This window comes from Ranitomeya variabilis, chromosome 8 (assembly GCF_051348905.1).
Source record: "Ranitomeya variabilis isolate aRanVar5 chromosome 8, aRanVar5.hap1, whole genome shotgun sequence".
NCBI classification, from domain to species: Eukaryota; Metazoa; Chordata; class Amphibia; order Anura; family Dendrobatidae; genus Ranitomeya; species Ranitomeya variabilis.
Genome location: NC_135239.1, coordinates 167,723,277 through 167,742,211, shown reverse-complemented (window position 1 = coordinate 167,742,211; position 18,935 = coordinate 167,723,277). Strand labels below are relative to the sequence as shown.

At 46.2% G+C, this 18,935-nt stretch overlaps 1 protein-coding gene across 1 annotated transcript; it reads left to right on the top strand.

The window, feature by feature from the left end:
- Positions 1–4,218: 4,218 nt before the first annotated feature.
- On the top strand, positions 4,219–8,443 carry LOC143788838 (uncharacterized). Its single transcript, XM_077278749.1, has 3 exons — positions 4,219–4,384; positions 4,589–6,861; positions 8,426–8,443. The coding sequence occupies exons 2-3, from the start codon at positions 4,984–4,986 to the stop codon at positions 8,441–8,443; spliced, it is 1,896 nt and encodes a 631-aa protein (XP_077134864.1). The 5' UTR covers positions 4,219–4,384; positions 4,589–4,983.
- Positions 8,444–18,935: the final 10,492 nt, after the last annotated feature.

Genomic DNA, 18,935 nt, shown 5'->3' with positions numbered 1-18,935 from the left:
TGGACGAATATATCCCTTTTCCAAAGACTCCTTTATATATTCCCGCATAGCAGCATGTTCCGGCACAGACAAATTAAACAAACGACCCTTTGGATATTTACAACCCGGTATCAAATCTATGGCACAATCGCACTCACGGTGCGGAGGTAACGACCCAAGCTTGGGTTCGTCAAAGACGTCTTGATAATCAGAGAGGAACTCAGGGACTTCAGAGGGAATGGACGACGAAATAGAAACCAAAGGTACGTCCCCATGAATACCCTTACATCCCCAGCTCAACACAGACATAGCTCTCCAGTCCAAGACAGTGATGTGAATCTGCCTTTTCAGGTTGAGGTTGACGCTTCGGAGATCGGAGCTGGGGCAGTGTTGTCGCAGAAAGGTTCCGACTGCTCCGTCATTAGGCCTTGTGCCTTCTTTTCTCGCAAATTTTCGCCCGCAGAGCGGAATTATGATGTTGGGAATCGGGAGCTTTTGGCCATGAAGTGGGCGTTTGAGGAGTGGCGCCATTGGCTCGAGGGGGCTAGGCATCAGGTGGTGGTATTGACTGACCACAAAAATTTGATTTATCTTGAGACTGCCAGACGCCTGAATCCTAGACAGGCGCGCTGGTCTTTATTTTTTTCTCGCTTTAATTTTGTGGTGTCATACCTACCGGGTTCTAAGAATGTTAAGGCTGATGCCCTTTCTAGGAGTTTTGACCCGGACTCTCCTGGTAATTCTGAACCCACAGGTATCCTTAGGGAGGGAGTAATTTTGTCGGCCGTTTCTCCTGATCTGCGGCGGTCCTTGCAAGAGTTTCAGGCGGATAGACCGGATCGTTGTCCGCCTGATAGACTGTTTGTTCCGGATGATTGGACCAGCAGAGTCATCTCTGAGGTACATTCTTCTGCATTGGCCGGTCAAACTGTCATGATCTCTGCAGGCAGAGATCATAGCAACTGTCATGATCTCTGCAGGCAGAGATCATAGCAAGCCTATAGAGGGACAAGCTCTCGGAAGATGGAACTATACTGACCATGAACTAAGCCTGCCGCGCAACTAGAAATAGCCAGGTAGCATTTCCTATTTATCGCTAGATGCCCAGCTCTGGCCTAAGACCTAAATAGCTAGCAGAGGGAAATATAAGACCTGGCTCACCTCTAGAGAAATATTCCAAAGAAGACAGTAGCCCCCCACATATAATGACGGTGAGTTCAGATGAAACAACAAACGCAGCAGGAAAATAGTCTTAGCAAATTTGAGGTCCGCTTACTAGATAGCAGAAGACAGATAGTATACTTTCATGGTCAGCAGAAAAACACTAACAAAACACCATCCAGAGATTACCTTAAACTCTGGCATTAACTCATAACGCCAGAGTAGCAATCCCTGATCGACGAGAGCTTTCCAGACACAGTAACAAAACTTCAGCTGCGAACTGGAACAAATAGGCAAAACAAAACATGGACAAAAGTCCAACTTATCAGTAGTTGTCTAGAAGCAGGAACAAGCACTGAGAGGCATCAGATAACATTGTTGACCGGCAAGAAACCACCAGAGAAATGAGCTTAAATAGCGACACCCACTACTGATGGAATCAGGTGAAACAGGAAAGAGGATGACAAGTCCAATTCCACAAGCGGCCACCGGGGGAGCCCAGAATCCAAATTCACAACAGGTAAAACTGAGGGTTGGATAGGAAGTTAGGAAGAAAGCAGCTTGGGAGAGTTCCAGGGAGTACCTGTCAGGTGTGGGATCCTGACAGAGGCCTAGCGAGAGACAGATCGTTATGGAGCCGCGCCTGCACTTCATTGCGGCGGTATCTTAAGAAAGGACAAGAAGCGAAGTATATTGTGGAGAAGTGAGAAACGAGATCACAGCACTAGGAGATAATACCGGGAGGAGTCGTGCCCTAAGATCGTGGCAACATCCTTCTGAGGCTTGTAGCAGGTGGCCGGAACACCGAGGGAGTACTGACTACACACATTGCTCCAGATAGCGGCAGGGGCAGCTAATTCTAAGTTGGCTGCCCACCCTTTACACCTACAAAGACAAAGGAGGCAAATTGTGGGAGAGGTGCGTCTCTAGGGTCCCTATAAAATAGCTCCAGGCCTACCCCCGTCATACGGGTGCATCCTATCCAAACTGGGGGACGGAGAGAGAGAACATCAGAAACAGGTACAAGCGTTGTGAGGACTATCCCGTGGTGCTCAGCAGGGAGGTACTACAACACACACAGGCGCTAGTAGGAAGGCTACTGATTTCCACCTGCAAAGGGAACTCTGGATGTGCCTTCGGACCGGCCGGTCTCAGCCAGCCCTGTTAGCAGTGCTCTGGATTGTGGATGCCGAAGTCTACAGTAAAAGGTAAAGAGACTGCAACCCTGTGTCCTCGTTATTTACAGTGACCTAAACCACCACCACCTACACCTTTAATTGGACGCCCCTTAGCAGGGCCATGGACCGGGTCGGGCCACCGTGACATCCCCAGAACCGAGACAGAGGGACCCGGTACTGAGTACCCCTTTGCCCTGCATCTGGGGGCGCTCCAGATACTCTAGGAGAGGGTAGAGCTGGTTGTGCAGCAGTTCAGTAGGTTGAGGATCACTGCAGGCTGTAGGCTTGTCAGAAGAGGTGAGTCTTCAGGTTCTTTTTGAAGGTTTCGATGGTAGGCAAGAGTCTGATGTGTTGGGGTAGAGAGTTCCAGAGTATGGGGGAAGCACAGGAAAAGTCTTGGATGCGGTTGAGGGAAGAAGAGATGAGAGGGGAGTAGAGAAGGAGATCTTGAGAGGATCGGAGGTTACGTGTAGGTAAGTACCGGGAGACTATGTCACAGATGTATGGCGGAGACAGGTTGTGGATGGCTTTGTATGTCATTATGAGGGTTTTGAACTGGAGTCTCTAGACGATAGGAAGCTACTGAAGGGCTTGGCATAGGGGAGAGGCTGGGGAATAGCGAGGAGACAGGTGTATTAATCGGGCAGCAGAGTGTAGGATGGTTTGGAGAGGTGCCAGAGTGCTAGAGAGGAGGCCAGAGAGTAGGAGGTTGCAGTGGTCGAGGCAGAAGATGATAAGGGTGTGCACTAGTGTTTTTGTGGTGTCGCGGTCAAGGAATGGGCGGATTCGGGAGATATTTTTGAGTTAAAGTCAGCAGGAGGAGGCAAGAGCTTGGATATGACCTAATGATTGGGAGTAGTGTTGAGCGATACCGTCTGATACTTGGATACTTGAAAGTATCGGTATCGGAAAGTATCGGCCGATACCGGCAAAGTATCGGATCTAATCCGATACCGATACCCGATACCAATACAAGTCAATGGGACTCATGTATCGGACGGTATTCCTGATGGTTCCCAGGGTCTGAAGGAGAGGAAACTCTCCTTCAGGCCCTGGGAACCATATTAATGTGTAAAAGAAAGAATTAAAATAAAAAATATTGCTATACTCACATCTCCGACGCAGCCTGGACTTCAGCGAGGGAACCGGCAGCGTTGTTTGCTTAAAATTCGCGCTTTAACTTCCTTACTTGAAGTCCCGGCTTGTGATTGGTCGCGCGCCGCCCATGTGACCGCGACGCGACCAATCACAGCAAGCCGTGACGTAATTTTAGGTCCTTCAGGATTTTAAAATTACGTTCCGGCGTTGTGATTGGTCGCGTCGCGGTCACATGGTCGACGCGACCAATCACAAGCCGTGACGTCACGGGAGGCAGGAGACGCGCGCATTTTAAAATGTGCGCGTGTCCAGCCTCCCGTGACATCACGGCTTGTGATTGGTCGCGTCGCCATGTTGGCCGCGACGCAACCAATCACAGAAAGCCATGACGTAATTTCAGGTCCTTCAGGATTTTAAAATTACGTTCCGGCGTTGTGATTGGTCGCGTCGCGGTCACATGGGCGACGCGACCAATCACAAGCCGTGATGTCACGGGAGGCAGGAGACGCGCGCATTTTAAAATGTGCGCGTGTCCAGCCTCCCGTGACGTCACGGCTTGTGATTGGTCGCGTCGCCATGTTGGCCGCGACGCAACCAATCACAGAAAGCCGTGACGTAATTTCAGGTCCTTCAGGATTTTAAAATTACGTTCCGGCGTTGTGATTGGTCGCGTCGCGGTCACATGGGCGATGTTCTGTCCTTCTAACAGGACAGGAGTTCATTTCAAGCATTAAAAGGTTAACTATTATTATAGTTCTGGGTTTCTTGTGTTATAGCACCACCCAGTGGTGGATACATTTATAACCTGTGTTTTCCATGAATAATAGAGTGTTGCATTGTGGGTTTCAGCAAAGCATCATGGGATTGGGGAATTCCCCAGCCTTTTCTCTTGTATTTCCTGTTCACTCGTGTTATTCAGCTGTGTTGGAACTACCTCACTTACTTCCCATCCTTGTTAAGTTTATCCGGTAAGATCATTATTTCTGTTCTTGTACTGTAGTGTTGTTCAGAGTGTGATTAACTGTATAGCAGCCAGTACACAGGAAATGTGGTTACCAGAAATCTGCTGTATGTAGTTATGTAGAGGTTGCACCATACTGTATGTTTCCCTGTTAGTTGCAGTTGTGTTATCGTTAGCCCAATACTTATACATATCATTTGTATTCTTCTAGTTTTACCGCGCTCATGTTTACCAATAAACAAGTTAGACTACAGAGAACAGTCCGCTTATTTGGGAGACAGAAGTGGTTTATGCCGTATGTCGGATCACACACCGTATCAACGTGTATGAAGACAGAACAGTAAAACGGAGACTTAATACCAGCGGAGGCCAGTAAAACGGAAGCTAGGCGCCGGGATTACAGTAAAGGGAGGCTAGACGCCAGCGATAGCAAATACCACCTACGCAGCCGCTTGTACCACACCGCACTGCCTGCAAATACCGCAGCAGCCGCCATACAGTCACAAGTACCGAGAGTGCAGCCCACCAAGTACCACACGTCTCAGTCCACGCCGAAGTCACCCCTACCCGCTCTGAGACGTCCTACAGCCTGCAAACGGACATAAAATGTCTGCAAGTCAAGCATCTTCACTCAGGACGAGGTCCCAAACAAGCCGCTCCAGCAAGTCTTCCTCGAAAAGGTCTGTCACCCTCGCCCGAGCAGAAGCTGAGGCAGCTAAAGTAAGATCCTCCTTTGCCGCACAAGAGATGCAGTTAAAGTTGAAACAAGTGGAGCAAGAAGCAGAAAGAGCCCGCCTGCAAGCAGAGCAAGAAGCAGAAAGAGCCCGCCTGCAAGCCGATAGAGACGCAGAAAGAGCCCGCCTGCAAGCCGATAGAGACGCAGATACAGCGCGCCTGCGAGCGACCTTGGAAAGGCTTTCCGCTGAAAAGGAAGCAGCAGCCGCAATAGCCAAAGCTGAGTTTTTAGAAGCCGTGGAGTTTCCTGAATCCGAGCGAGGCAGCGACATACGCGGACCAGACCTTGATCATCAGGACCCTGCTCAACGCGTCTCTGAATATGTCCGTCAACATTCCCAAGTAGAAGACAACTCTGATCTGTTACACCAACCAGCCTATACAGATTACCAGAGATCCTTCCTCCAAACACCGTACTGGAAGCAGGAAAGTTTACTGCGAAACGACATTGATCACCACTACCGTCCTACGGAACAGAAGGTACGGCCTCCGCCCAGACTGAAAGGGACACCCTTCGCCACTGAACGGGTTTATACAGACTTTCCTATGCCAGAAGCTCCTACCAGGTATGAGGATGCACCACAAACACCGCATAACAACAGCACACCAGCTCACGTCGGCACAGACTCAGCCACTATGAACTTTGCAAGGTTCTTTACCCGCCGGGAGCTGGTGACCAAGGGACTTGTAAAGTTCACTGATCGAGCTGAAAGCTACAGAGCATGGCGAGCCTCTTTTCAGAATGCCATCAGAGACTTGCATCTTTCCAGTAGTGAAGAGTTAGATCTATTGGTTAAGTGGCTTGGGAGCGAGTCAGCTGAACATGCCAAAAGAATCAGGAACATTAACATAAAGTACCCACACACAGGACTTCGTATGGTGTGGGAGAGACTTGAAGAATGTTATGGGTCAATAGAAGCTATAGAAAATGCTTTGTATAAAAGAATTGATGATTTCCCCAAGATAGCAAATAAGGGTTACCAAAAGCTCAGGGAACTGAGCGACTTGTTAATGGAGGTATATGCTGCTCAGGCAGAAGGTGATCTACCAGGGTTGGCATTCCTGGACACTGCCAGAGGTGTCAACCCAATTGTCCAAAAGCTCCCTTACAACTTACAAGAAAAGTGGGTCAGTCACGGGTCCCGTTACAAACAGGCTCATAAGGTACCATTTCCTCCTTTCAGGGTGTTTGTAGACTTTGTTGCCCAGCAGGCTAAAGTTAGAAATGACCCTAGTTTCGATTTCACTATGTCATGTACTGCTGCCTCTGGTGTAAAACCCAGTAAAACACCAGTGGCAGTCCACAAAACTAATGTTACCTCCACAGGTTTTCTTTACAGGGCAAGTAAGTCCTCTCCAGAAGAGGACAAACCGCAGGATCTCAGCAAATACTGCCCCCTACACAAGAAACCTCATCCTCTCCTAAAATGTAGAGCCTTCAGGGAGAAGTCTCTAGAAGACCGTAAGAGTTTCCTAAAGGAAAACAAGATATGCTTCAGATGCTGCACGACAACCTCACACTTCGCCAAGAACTGTGAGACCAGTGTGAAATGCACAGAATGTAGTAGTGTGGAGCACAACACGGCCTTACATCCTGGACCACCCTCAGGGGTATCGTCACGAGTAGAAGAGTCTGCCGAAAAACAGACGGACCCCGACGTGGATACCCCAGTGGTCACTTCTCGGTGCACAGAAATTTGCAAGGAACTCGTATCAGGAAGATCCTGCTCAAAGATCTGTCTTGTCAGAGTATTCCCAGTGAACCAACGGGATAAGGCGATCAAGGTATATGCAATCTTGGATGATCAGAGCAACAGGTCTCTAGCTAAATCCTTTCTCTTCGACACCTTCAACATTGCTGGTCCCGGCTCTCCGTACTCCTTGAAAACATGTGCAGGTACTGTCGAGACGGCGGGGAGGAGAGCAACTGGATTCAAAGTAGAGTCTATAGACGGTCAAACCTGCTTATCCTTGCCATCAATACTGGAGTGCAACCAGATTCCAGACAACAGGTCTGAGATACCTACACCAGAGGTAGCAGCTCATCACACCCACTTGAGATGTATAGCTCACCTGATACCAGAGCTCGACCAAGGAGCTCCTATCGTCTTACTTCTCGGAAGAGACATACTACGGGTCCACAAGGCTAGAGGACAGATCAATGGCCCACAAAACGCCCCATATGCTCAGAGACTTGACCTAGGATGGGTCATTGTGGGAGATGTCTGTTTGGGTGGAGCACACAGGCCGACATCAGTCAACAGCATGCTCACCAATACCCTCGAGAATGGACGCCCGTCTCTCTTCCAGCCATGCGAGAGTAGTTTCCTGATTAAAGAATTGCCACACCACACCCCTCCACCTTGTCCGTTAGCTGATCCTTCCTGTGAAGACCATGCATGCGACGGTGAGCAAGATCATATAGGGTGCACAGTTTTCCACAGGACAAGAGAAGACAACCAGGTAGCAATGTCCATAGAGGACAGACTGTTCTTGGACATCATGGAGCGAGAGATAGTAAGAGATGAATCAAAGAGTTGGGTCGCACCTTTACCATTCAAACCACAGAGGCAACGCTTACCCAACAACAGAGAACTTGTCTACAGTCGATTTGTTTCCCTTACGCGCAAACTGCAGAAGGCACCAGAAACAAAACAACACTTCTTTACCTTCATGGAGAGAATATTCCAGAGTGGCCACGCGGAAATTGCACCTGTACTTCAAGATTCCGAGGAATGTTGGTACTTACCTATTTTCGGCGTGTATCATCCGAAGAAACCAGGTCAGATAAGAGTGGTTTTTGACTCAAGTGCCAGATACGAAGGTGTTTCTTTAAACGACGTCTTCCTGTCTTGTCCAGACCTCAACAACAGACTTCTGGGAGTACTTCTTCGTTTCCGCAAAGACGCAGTAGCATTTATGGCCGACATACAACAGATGTTTCACTGCTTCCTTGTTAAAGAAGAACACAGAAACTACTTGAGGTTCTTCTGGTACCGCAATAATGACCCCTACAAGGACATCGTGGAATATCGTATGAAGGTTCACATCTTCGGGAACAGCCCTTCCCCTGCTGTCGCTATCTATGGCCTTAGACATTCAGCCAGAGAAGGTGAAGCGAAGTATGGATCGGATGTAAGATCTTTCGTGGAAAAGGATTTCTACGTAGATGACTGCCTGAAATCCACACCCACAGAGGAGTCGGCAGTCAGTCTCCTAAAAAGGGCACAAGAAATGCTCGCTTCATCCAATTTGAGGTTGCACAAAATTGCTTCCAACAGCCAGAAACTAATGGCAGCCTTTCCTTCTCAAGATCACTCAACCGATTTAAAAGACTTGGATTTAAGCACGGACTCCCTTCCCATGCAGCGGAGCCTCGGTCTACTCTGGGATTTGAAAAAGGATGCATTCACCTTCCAGATCAGCGAAGAAGAGAAACCCTTCACGCGTAGAGGCGTCCTGTCCGTTGTGAACAGTTTGTACGATCCCCTGGGATTCGTAACCCCTGTAACTATCCAAGGTAAAATGATGTTGAGAGACTTCACCCAAGAGACATCCGATTGGGATGATCCGCTTCCCAGCGATAAAAGAGAATTGTGGGAAAGATGGAAAAATTCTTTAGAAATCCTGTCGAGTCTCTACGTGGCACGACCATATGCTTCTGTGCCTTCATCAGAAATCAAGGTGCAAAGGCTTTGTGTCTTCTGCGATGCTTCTACCAAGGCAATTGCAGCAGTGGCGTATTCGAAAACAACTGACATCAATGAACAATGCCACGTAAGGCTTGTTATGAGCCGGACAAAATTGGCCCCACTCCGTGAACACACAGTACCCAGACTGGAACTCTGTGCAGCTGTGCTAGCAGTGGAGTTAGCTGAGCTTATCTCGACAGAAATGGACCTGGAAATCAAAGAAGTCGAGTTCTACACTGACAGCAAGGTAGTGCTGGGGTACATTTGCAATGAAACTCGTCGCTTCTATGTCTATGTCAGCAATCGGGTGCTAAGGATCAGGAGATCCACAGAACCTAAACAGTGGCACTATGTGTCCACGCACAACAATCCGGCGGACCACGCAACCAGATCCGTTGAAGCAAGACAACTTAAGGACACAACCTGGTTCACCGGCCCTACATTCTTATACCGTTCGACGCCATATGTGGACGAGTCAAACATCTTTGAATTGGTGGATCCAGAGGCAGATGAGGAAATCCGCCCTCAGGTATCCGTTCTACGTACGGTGACTAAAGACAATCACCTCAAATCCCACCGCTTCAACAGGTTCTCAACTTGGGACTCACTTGTTCGTGCCCTCGTTTGTTTAATTCATGTGGCTCGATCCTACAAGTCAACGTCACCCGCCATCCAGAAACCTTGCAAAGGTTGGCACCACTGCAAGCTTGCCTTTACCGTTCCAAGCATGGAAAATGCCAAGAACTTTATAATCCGTACCATACAACGTGAATGTTACGCCAAGGAAATAGATAACCTCAATAGAAGCCAACCTGTTTCCAGAGATAGTGTCTTGAAGAAGCTTGATCCAATCATTGACCAGGATGGGCTGTTAAGAATTGGAGGTCGTCTTCAAGAAGCTGAAGTGGAATTTGGGGAGAAACACCCTATAATAATTCCTGGACATCATCATGTCACGACCCTGCTTGTGCAACACCACCACGTCTTGGTGAAACATCAGGGACGACTGTTTACTGAAGGAAATCTACGAACTGCTGGACTATGGATAGTCGGAGCAAAACGATGCGTGAGTAAACTCATTTACAATTGCGTGATTTGTCGCAAACTCCGTGGCGGGACTCAAAAGCCGAAGATGGCCAATCTCCCACCAGACAGACTTAGTACCGAACCTCCCTTTACCAACGTCGGACTGGACGTATTCGGGCCATGGTCTGTGGTTGCACGGAACACTAGAAGAGTCCAGGCCAATGCCAAACGCTGGGCTGTTATGTTCACCTGTATGTCCATTAGAGCAGTCCACATTGAAGTAATTGAGTCCATGGACACTTCAGGATTTATAAATGCACTCCGACGTTTCATCGCCATCAGAGGTCCCGTGAAGCACATACGCTCCGATAGAGGTACCAACTTTGTAGGAGCAGTGAAAGAACTTCAAATCCCTTCCAACCTAGACACCACCGGTGTGGAAAGATATCTGAGTGAGCAGGGATGTACCTGGACTTTCAATCTACCACACTCTTCTCACATGGGAGGTGCCTGGGAGAGGATGATAGGAATAGCACGCAGAATCCTCGACTCCATTTTCTTGCAAGCAGGTAGTGCAAGACTCACACATGAAAGTTTGACCACATTTCTAGCAGAAGTTTCGGCCATCATTAATGCCAGACCATTGACTTCACTTTCTAGTGACTCTGAGGATCCGACCATTCTCACTCCTGCCATGTTACTTACTCAGAAAGCCAGCGTTCTCAGCGCTCCACCTGGAGAATTTAGCAACAAGGACCTCTACAGACGACAATGGAGACAAGTCCAAAGTCTCTCCAATACCTTCTGGGACAGATGGAGGAAGCAGTACCTCTCCACCTTACAACCAAGGAGGAAGTGGCAGACCGACAAACCAAACATCAAAACCGGTGATGTCGTTCTCATGAAAGACAGCCAGTCACACCGAAATGAGTGGCCACTAGGCCTCATCACTAAAGTATTCCCAAGCAAAGATGGGAAGATCCGTAAGGTCGAGGTCAAAGTAGGCAAGTCTGGGGAAAGCAAACTATTCCTCAGACCAGTGGCGGAACTTGTCTTACTGTTTTCGCCAAAAGCACCTGTAGGTGGCATCGGTTGATGCCAAGCGGGGAGTGTTCTGTCCTTCTAACAGGACAGGAGTTCATTTCAAGCATTAAAAGGTTAACTATTATTATAGTTCTGGGTTTCTTGTGTTATAGCACCACCCAGTGGTGGATAAATTTATAACCTGTGTTTTCCATGAATAATAGAGTGTTGCATTGTGGGTTTCAGCAAAGCATCATGGGATTGGGGAATTCCCCAGCCTTTTCTCTTGTATTTCCTGTTCACTCGTGTTATTCAGCTGTGTTGGAACTACCTCACTTACTTCCCATCCTTGTTAAGTTTATCCGGTAAGATCATTATTTCTGTTCTTGTACTGTAGTGTTGTTCAGAGTGTGATTAACTGTATAGCAGCCAGTACACAGGAAATGTGGTTACCAGAAATCTGCTGTATGTAGTTATGTAGAGGTTGCACCATACTGTATGTTTCCCTGTTAGTTGCAGTTGTGTTATCGTTAGCCCAATACTTATACATATCATTTGTATTCTTCTAGTTTTACCGCGCTCATGTTTACCAATAAACAAGTTAGACTACAGAGAACAGTCCGCTTATTTGGGAGACAGAAGTGGTTTATGCCGTATGTCGGATCACACACCGTATCAACGTGTATGAAGACAGAACAGGCGACGCGACCAATCACAAGCCGTGACGTCACGGGAGGCAGGACACGCGCGCAAAAATGCGCGCGTGTCCTGCCTCCCGTGATGTCACGGCTTGTGATTGGTCGCGTCGCCCATGTGACCGCGACGCGACCAATCACAACGCCGGAACGTAATTTTAAAATCCTGAAGGACCTAAAATTACGTCACGGCTTGCTGTGATTGGTCGCGTCGCGGTCACATGGGCGGCGCGCGACCAATCACAAGCCGGGACTTCAAGTAAGGAAGTTAAAGCGCGAATTTTAAGCAAACAACGCTGCCGGTTCCCTCGCTGAAGTCCAGGCTGCGTCGGAGAGGTGAGTATAGCAATATTTTTTATTTTAATTCTTTATTTTACACATTAATGTTGTTTCGATACCGATACCCGATACCACAAAAGTATCGGATCTCGGTATCGGAATTCCGATACAGCAAATATCGGCCGATACCCGATACTTGCGGTATCGGAATGCTCAACACTAATTGGGAGAGAAGGGGCCTAGGATTCTTTCTACAATTTGCATTTTAATTACAATAGATTATAATTTTCTCTATTGTCAGACGTGAAAATATTTGCATTACAGACACCCATCTTGGAAAGGAGGTGTTGGGGTAAATGACACCTTGGTCGTGTGTGATTCAAATGCCAGGGCTAAATTTAAGTCCCAGTCCAACCCTGGTGAGAACACTGCGCTCTACCATCTTCACACAAGACTGTTTTGGAGCTGAGGAGCCTGCAGCTGTTTGTGTCATTTGTTGCTAGTGCAAGCCCTTTGTTACTGTTTGTGTCAGTCATCTATCTCTGTTGAAATTGTTGCTCATTTGCAATTACTAAGCATGTTGCCCTTCAAGAGAGTTTGTAACCCCTCTTTGTCTCTTTTTAAGCAAAATTTTCTTCAACTCTCTTGGCTATACACATGCATTAATTTCACTATTCCAATCCCAATAGGAGTTAATGTCCACTGTGCCACCAATGGCCATTGTTTTCTATTACTTATTTAAATGGAATCTCTAAATAGAGTTTTTCTATGTAATCTGAGAGCAGCATGATGTAGCAGCAAAGAACCTGAATCCAGTGATGTGTCACTCACTGGCCTGTCTTTTGCTGTTTCAATACAATCAGTATGTTATAAGCAGGAGATTATCACTACAGGTCTAGTTGCTTCGTGCCTTCTAGTCCAACCATGCTCCCACCTCTGTTTAGCAGCTTTCTGTCAATTTACAATGTACAGATAAATCTGCCAACTTTACACAGCTAAGAATTCCCAGCTCTGCTAGACTTGCAACAGTGAAGACTGGAATTCTATCACAACCATCGTACCCAGTAAACTAAGTGACACATCACTGGAATCCAGGTCTCTGTCCCTACCTCATACTGCTGTCAGATTACATAACACAAATCTGCTGACAGATTCTCTTTAAATTGTGCATTGTTACAGGTACATAAAAATGCACACATGTAAGGTTAAAAAGATTTGATGGCTTAATCCCTTAATATTGTATGCATTTTTTTTATTTATCTTGACCAATCATCCTAATTGGAAAACATTTCATATACAGAAAGCAGCGGGGTAAATGTGGGTGTCCAGACATTTTCTCTACGAGAAATATAATGTAACACAATGCAATTCAATTAAATAGGCAACAGGGAAATACATAGTTATACTGGAACTGCCTGTGAGAAAGTCCCTATTTCTGGTTCTTTTTCACTGTGGCTAATAAAGGAGAACATGGGTAGCAGATTATCTTTATAACATCAATATGAACTTTTACCACTTTTTTAAGGCTAAGATGATGTCTTTAAAGTGTGTGGCTTATACTTTAGGTTAAGAGGTTTTTAGCATATTTCTAGACAATGGCATAAACGTGTCTCCTCAGAGCAGTCATTCTTATGAGTAATTAAAACGATTGCCTTAACCAAAACAAAATTTGACACTTACCTACACACTTTGACAGAAGCCCACACAGAAATCTTGATACAGTAACAGACAGGCTGTGATATATCTGCTCTGCAGAGTCAGAGATACATGGATAAAAAACATTAACACTGTACATCCACATTTTACTGGAAATATCTCTGTAAATGTAAACACTGTATCAACTGTAAAAAAATTAAAAAAATAAAATAAAATAAATGTAAAAGTGCAATCAAAGCCTTACATATAGTTGGTTCCCTCTTATAAACAGCAATTGCTCTTTCTTGAAAAACTCAAATTCTATAAAAATATACTTAGGCTTTTACTTCCAACGTAGTTCACAGACAAAGCTTTAAATAGATTAATTCTTTCTCAAAGCAAAACTATTAATAGGCAGATTGTTTTTCATCTGCAGAAGTCATGCATACATTTTATATTTTTGTGAACATAAGTTATGTGCTTTTCAATATGTACTTTGAAAGCTGTATTTTATTAGACATTTAAAGGGGATTTATCACTGGGTTTTTCTACCCCATTTAAGAGCAGTATGATGTAGGGACTGAGACCCTGATTCCAGCAATGTATCAATTACTTGGCTCTTGCTGCAGTTTTGATCAAATCACATTTTTTCTCAACTGCAGTTCTCTGAATGCTCTGCTCTGCATAACCCAGCACACACCACTGATCAGCAGCTTTCTGTGTACAATGTCCAAAGCCAGAAAGCTTCCAATCAGTGGTGCTTGTGGGGTTACACAGAGCACATGAATATGGATGCTACATGGCAGCAGGTTTAATAGTTCTTTAGTAATAATCAGCTGATAAAACAGTGATTTTATCAAAACTACAGCATGCAGTCCAGTAAGTGGCACATCACTGATACCAGGGTCTTAGTCTCTACTCTATGCTGCTGTCAGGCAGTAAAAACCTGTTGACAGGTTCACTTTAAGGGGTTGTCTCATGAAGACCACACCTTTTTTATGTCCTATAAGGTCATGTAGATGTGATAGGGAGATCTCTTTTCTGAATTTCCTTCCCAATATGAGCCACAAAAGAGAGCTGTTTTGCAACCCATTTGATGAGGTAACGAATGCTCTAGCTATCCAATCAAGCGGTGCTGTGGTCAGTTACCGTAGTTGTTTTTGTCTCTGCCTTCTGATAACATCTGTAATCAATAGCTGTGATAGAAGATGTGGGTGTGAGGACTTACTGAGGATACTAAGGGGTGGACCCACTGGACCATGACAACGATCCTCCCACCAGATGGACCACCCCCTATACAGGGAGCGTTAGGGGCAGACCTGCGGGAGACTATTGCCACAGCAGCTGGTAGGCTTGGAAGGACAGGAAGGCGACTCACGGAAACACGGAGTGGGCGGAGGAAGAGAACTGACAGTCTTGGGACAGGAACACGGGCTAGAGGGAAGACACGAGCTGGCAGGCAGGACACTGGGGGAACGGACAGGATGGAGAACAAAGACTGGATGGAAATACAGACTGGATGGAGGATGAGAACTGACAGGCTGGAGACAGGAACATGGGCAGGGCGAAGGACACCAACGGGCAGGCAGGACACTGAAGAATAGACAGGACGGAGAACAAAGATTGGATGGAAATATGGACTGGACAGAGGATGAGAACTGACAGGCTGGAGACAGGAACATGGGCACCAACGGGCAGGCAGGACACTGAAGAACAGACAGGACGGAGAACGAGTGCTGTATCTAAGGAGAGAATAGGCAGAAGAACAAAGTCAGATAATAAATAATAATAATCTTTATATAGCGCTAACATATTCTGCAGCGCTTTACAGTTTGCACACATTATCATCACTGTCCCTGATGGGGCTCACAATCTAAATTCCCTATCAGTATGTCTTTGGAATGTGGGAGGAAACCCACACAAACACAGAGAGAACATACAAACTCCTTGCAGATGTTGTCCTTGGTGGTGTTTGAACCCAGGACTCCAGCGCTGCAAGGCTGCAGTGCTAACCATTGAGCCACCGTGCCGCCCAGAAAACCGTGCCGCTCAGATAACAGGGAATGCTGAACAGGCGTGTGGCCAGAATAGTTTGCAAACGCAAATGAGAAACAGGCAAAGAAAAGCGGAAGAGGCAGAGTAATAAGGGCAGCGCCACGCAGTACTTCTGGGTAGGAGTCCTCCTGGATGATTGAGAGGACAAGTGAGAGGAAGGCCCGGAGAACTCAGAAGCATGCGCGTGCAGCACAGAACTGAGTGCGCGTGCGCACCCGATGGGAGGCAGATGCCGGGCGGGAGCGACAAGAAGCAGAGAGCCGGCGAGGATTGACAGCTGCGGAGAGGTGCCGAGATGCCAAAGGGAGGTAAGTATGGGAGGAGTCAGGAGGCAGTGGCAGCAGCGGCAGTGATGTGACAGTGGGAGATGTGACCGCAGTGCCAATACACTTCTTCTGTCACCAATCAGAAACGGAGTGTCATCAGGGGGTGGTGATAGAAGCAGGGTAAGTGACAACAGTGCCGCCCCTGATGATGTTTCATTTCAGAATCATGCCTCACACAGCTTCTATCAGCAATATTGATTCCTGATGACATTAGAGGGCAGAGATGAAACAAATTCTGGTAAGTGACCTTAGCGATGTTCCCTGATAACTTCCTGGTCTAAGTCAAGTGACAAAAGATGTAGAGAAGTGACTGCAGGGCCATTCTCCTGATTACATCTTGTTTGAGAATCCCATCAAAAGAAACATCACAGGACGATGTGGGAGACGTGACCGCAGTGCCAACACACTACTTCTGTCACCAATCAGAAACCGAGTGTCATCAGGGGTGGTGAGAGAAGCAGGATAAGTGACAGCAGTGCCACCCCCTGATGATGTTTCATTTCAGGGTCACGCCTCACACAGCTTCTATCAGCAATATTGATTCCTGATGACATTAGAGGGCAGAGATGAAAGAAATTCTGGTTAGTGACCTTAATGATGTTCCCTGATAACTTCCTGTTCTAGGTCAAGTGACAAAAGATGTAGAGAAGTGACTGCAGGGCCATTCTCCTGATTACATCTTGTTTGAGAATCCCATCAAATGAAACATCACAGGAAGTAAAAAAGTTATATAGGGATTAGCTGTACAGAGAGAATGGCAGGGTATATTATAATACAGAAAACTACAAAAGTAGTTAGGGCTGAAAGATGCATATTAATAAAGGGCATTTTAGGTATTGGACAACCCCTTTAATGTAAGCCTATAGGTGTCTCAGTTTGGATCTCATAGATTTATATTGAGAAATTGACTCAGGTCCACACAGAAGACATCGTATAAGCTGGTCACAAAAGCAATGACGTGACCCAGTAGAGTACCAGAGCGGTGGTGAAAGCAGCAGAATATGATGTAAGTATTTAATACATACAACAATCATACTTTACTTATAGCCAACAGCTAGGGGGGAAAAGCCGTAGAGGTGCTTAATGTGTAATATCACAAATAAATTGGAAGCAAACAGAAGTTCTGCTAAAACATCTAAATAACAGCTTATTTATTTACTGCTACATGCAGCTCTTCATTTGTGCCTCTCTACTTTTGCTCAGGCACTGGAATGAGAAAACAGCTCGCACACACTGTTCTCATGACTGTCAGCTTGTTGCTGCGGTCACTGCCTCGTTCAGCCCCGTGTCCTAGCTAGACCTCCTGCCTGACTTGCTTTTCCAAATTTGGTTTAAATTAGTTGGCTGATTATCGATTCTATAAAACTAAACCACATTGGTCATTTCAACTAAGGCCTCTTTCACACTTCTGTTTTTTACAATCAGTCACAATCCGTCAAAATGTTGAAAAGACGGATCCTGTGCAGATTGTAAAAAACGGATGCACTGGAGCCGTTTTCTTCACGGCTCCGATGAGGCAGTTGTTGCCATAAGTAGGCTATGTGCACACGTTGTGAATGCGTCTTCACTACATTTTTCCACTGCGAAAACGCATACACAACAAAGCCCAGGTTAAAAATAATAAAAAAAATAAAAATCATGATATTCTTACCTTCTGCCGTCCCCTGTAGCCTTCCCGCGGTCTTCCCAATGCTCGGGATGTGCCAGCAGCTCGCGTTCCCAGTAATGCCTTGCGAGCAATGACATGTGATGACGTAGCAGTCTCGCGAGACCGCTACGTCATAGGGTCATTTTGCAATGCATTACTGGGAATGGGAGCTGCCGGGAGCACTGCGAGCATTGGGAAGACCGCGGGAAGGCTGCAGGGGATGGCGGAAGGTAAGAATATAACGATTTTTTATTTTTTTAATTATTTTCAACATATCTTTTTACTATTGATGCTGCATAGGCAGCATCAATAGTAAAAAGAGAGAGCAGGAGAGAATTTCCTTGACGGGAAATTCTTCCGCGCATGCTCAGTTTCAAAAGACGGCATCCGTTGCTGGATTCCTACTTTTGACAGTCAGGGACGGATCCTGCGTCCATAAGCTTCCGTTATAGCCAACGATGGACAGCGCGGTATCCGTCGCTAAGCGATTTTCTGACGTACAGAAAAAACGTTCCTCTGTGCGTTTTCTCCGCCCGACGGACAGCAATTTTACGATGGATCCAGTGCACGACGGATGAAACGGAAGGCCATTCGTCACAATCCGTCACTAATACAAGTCTATGAGAAAAAAACGGATCCAGCAGCACCATTTGCTGGATCCGTTTTTTTCACAAAATGACGGATTGTGACAGAAAAAGAAAGACGGTAGTGTGAAAGAGGCAAGTATTAGATACGCTGCCGATTTTGCAAGAATTCCTACCTACAAAGAATGGAGAGGTCTGTAATTTTTTTAACAGGTACACTTCATCTGTGAGAGACAGAATCTAAAAATAAAAAACAGAAAATCACACTGTGATTTTTAAATAATTAAATAGCATTTTATTGCATTAAATAAGTATTTGATCACCTACTAATCAGCGAGAATTCTGGCTCTCACAGACCTGTTAGTTTTTCTATAAGAAGTCTTCATACTCTTCAGCCATTACCTGTATTAATTGCTCCTGGTTGAACTCATTACTTGTATAAAAGACACCTGTCCACACACTCAATCACACTCTAACCTCTCCACCATGGCCAAGACCAAAGAGCTGCCTAAGGACACCAGGGACAAAATTGTAGATCTACACAAGGCTGGGATGGTTCTACAGTACAATAGGCAAGTAGCTTGGTGAGAAGGCAACAACTGTTGGCACAATTATTAGAAAATGGAAGAAACACAAGATGACTGTCAATTTTCATCTGTCTGGGGCTCCATCCAAAATCTCGCCTCGTGGGGTAAGGATGATTCTGAGAAAGGTCAAGAATCAGACCAGAACTACATGGGAAGACCTGGTCAATGACATGAAGGGAACTGGGGCCACAGTCTCAAACATTACCGTTAGTAACACACTACGCTGTCATGAACTAAAATTCTGCTGGGCATTCAAGATCTCCCTGCTCACGC

What these genes read in the sequence shown, in the direction of transcription:
- LOC143788838 (XM_077278749.1), top strand. Translation starts at nt 4,984, where the DNA reads ATGTCTGCAAGTCAAGCATCTTCACTCAGGACGAGGTCCCAAACAAGC.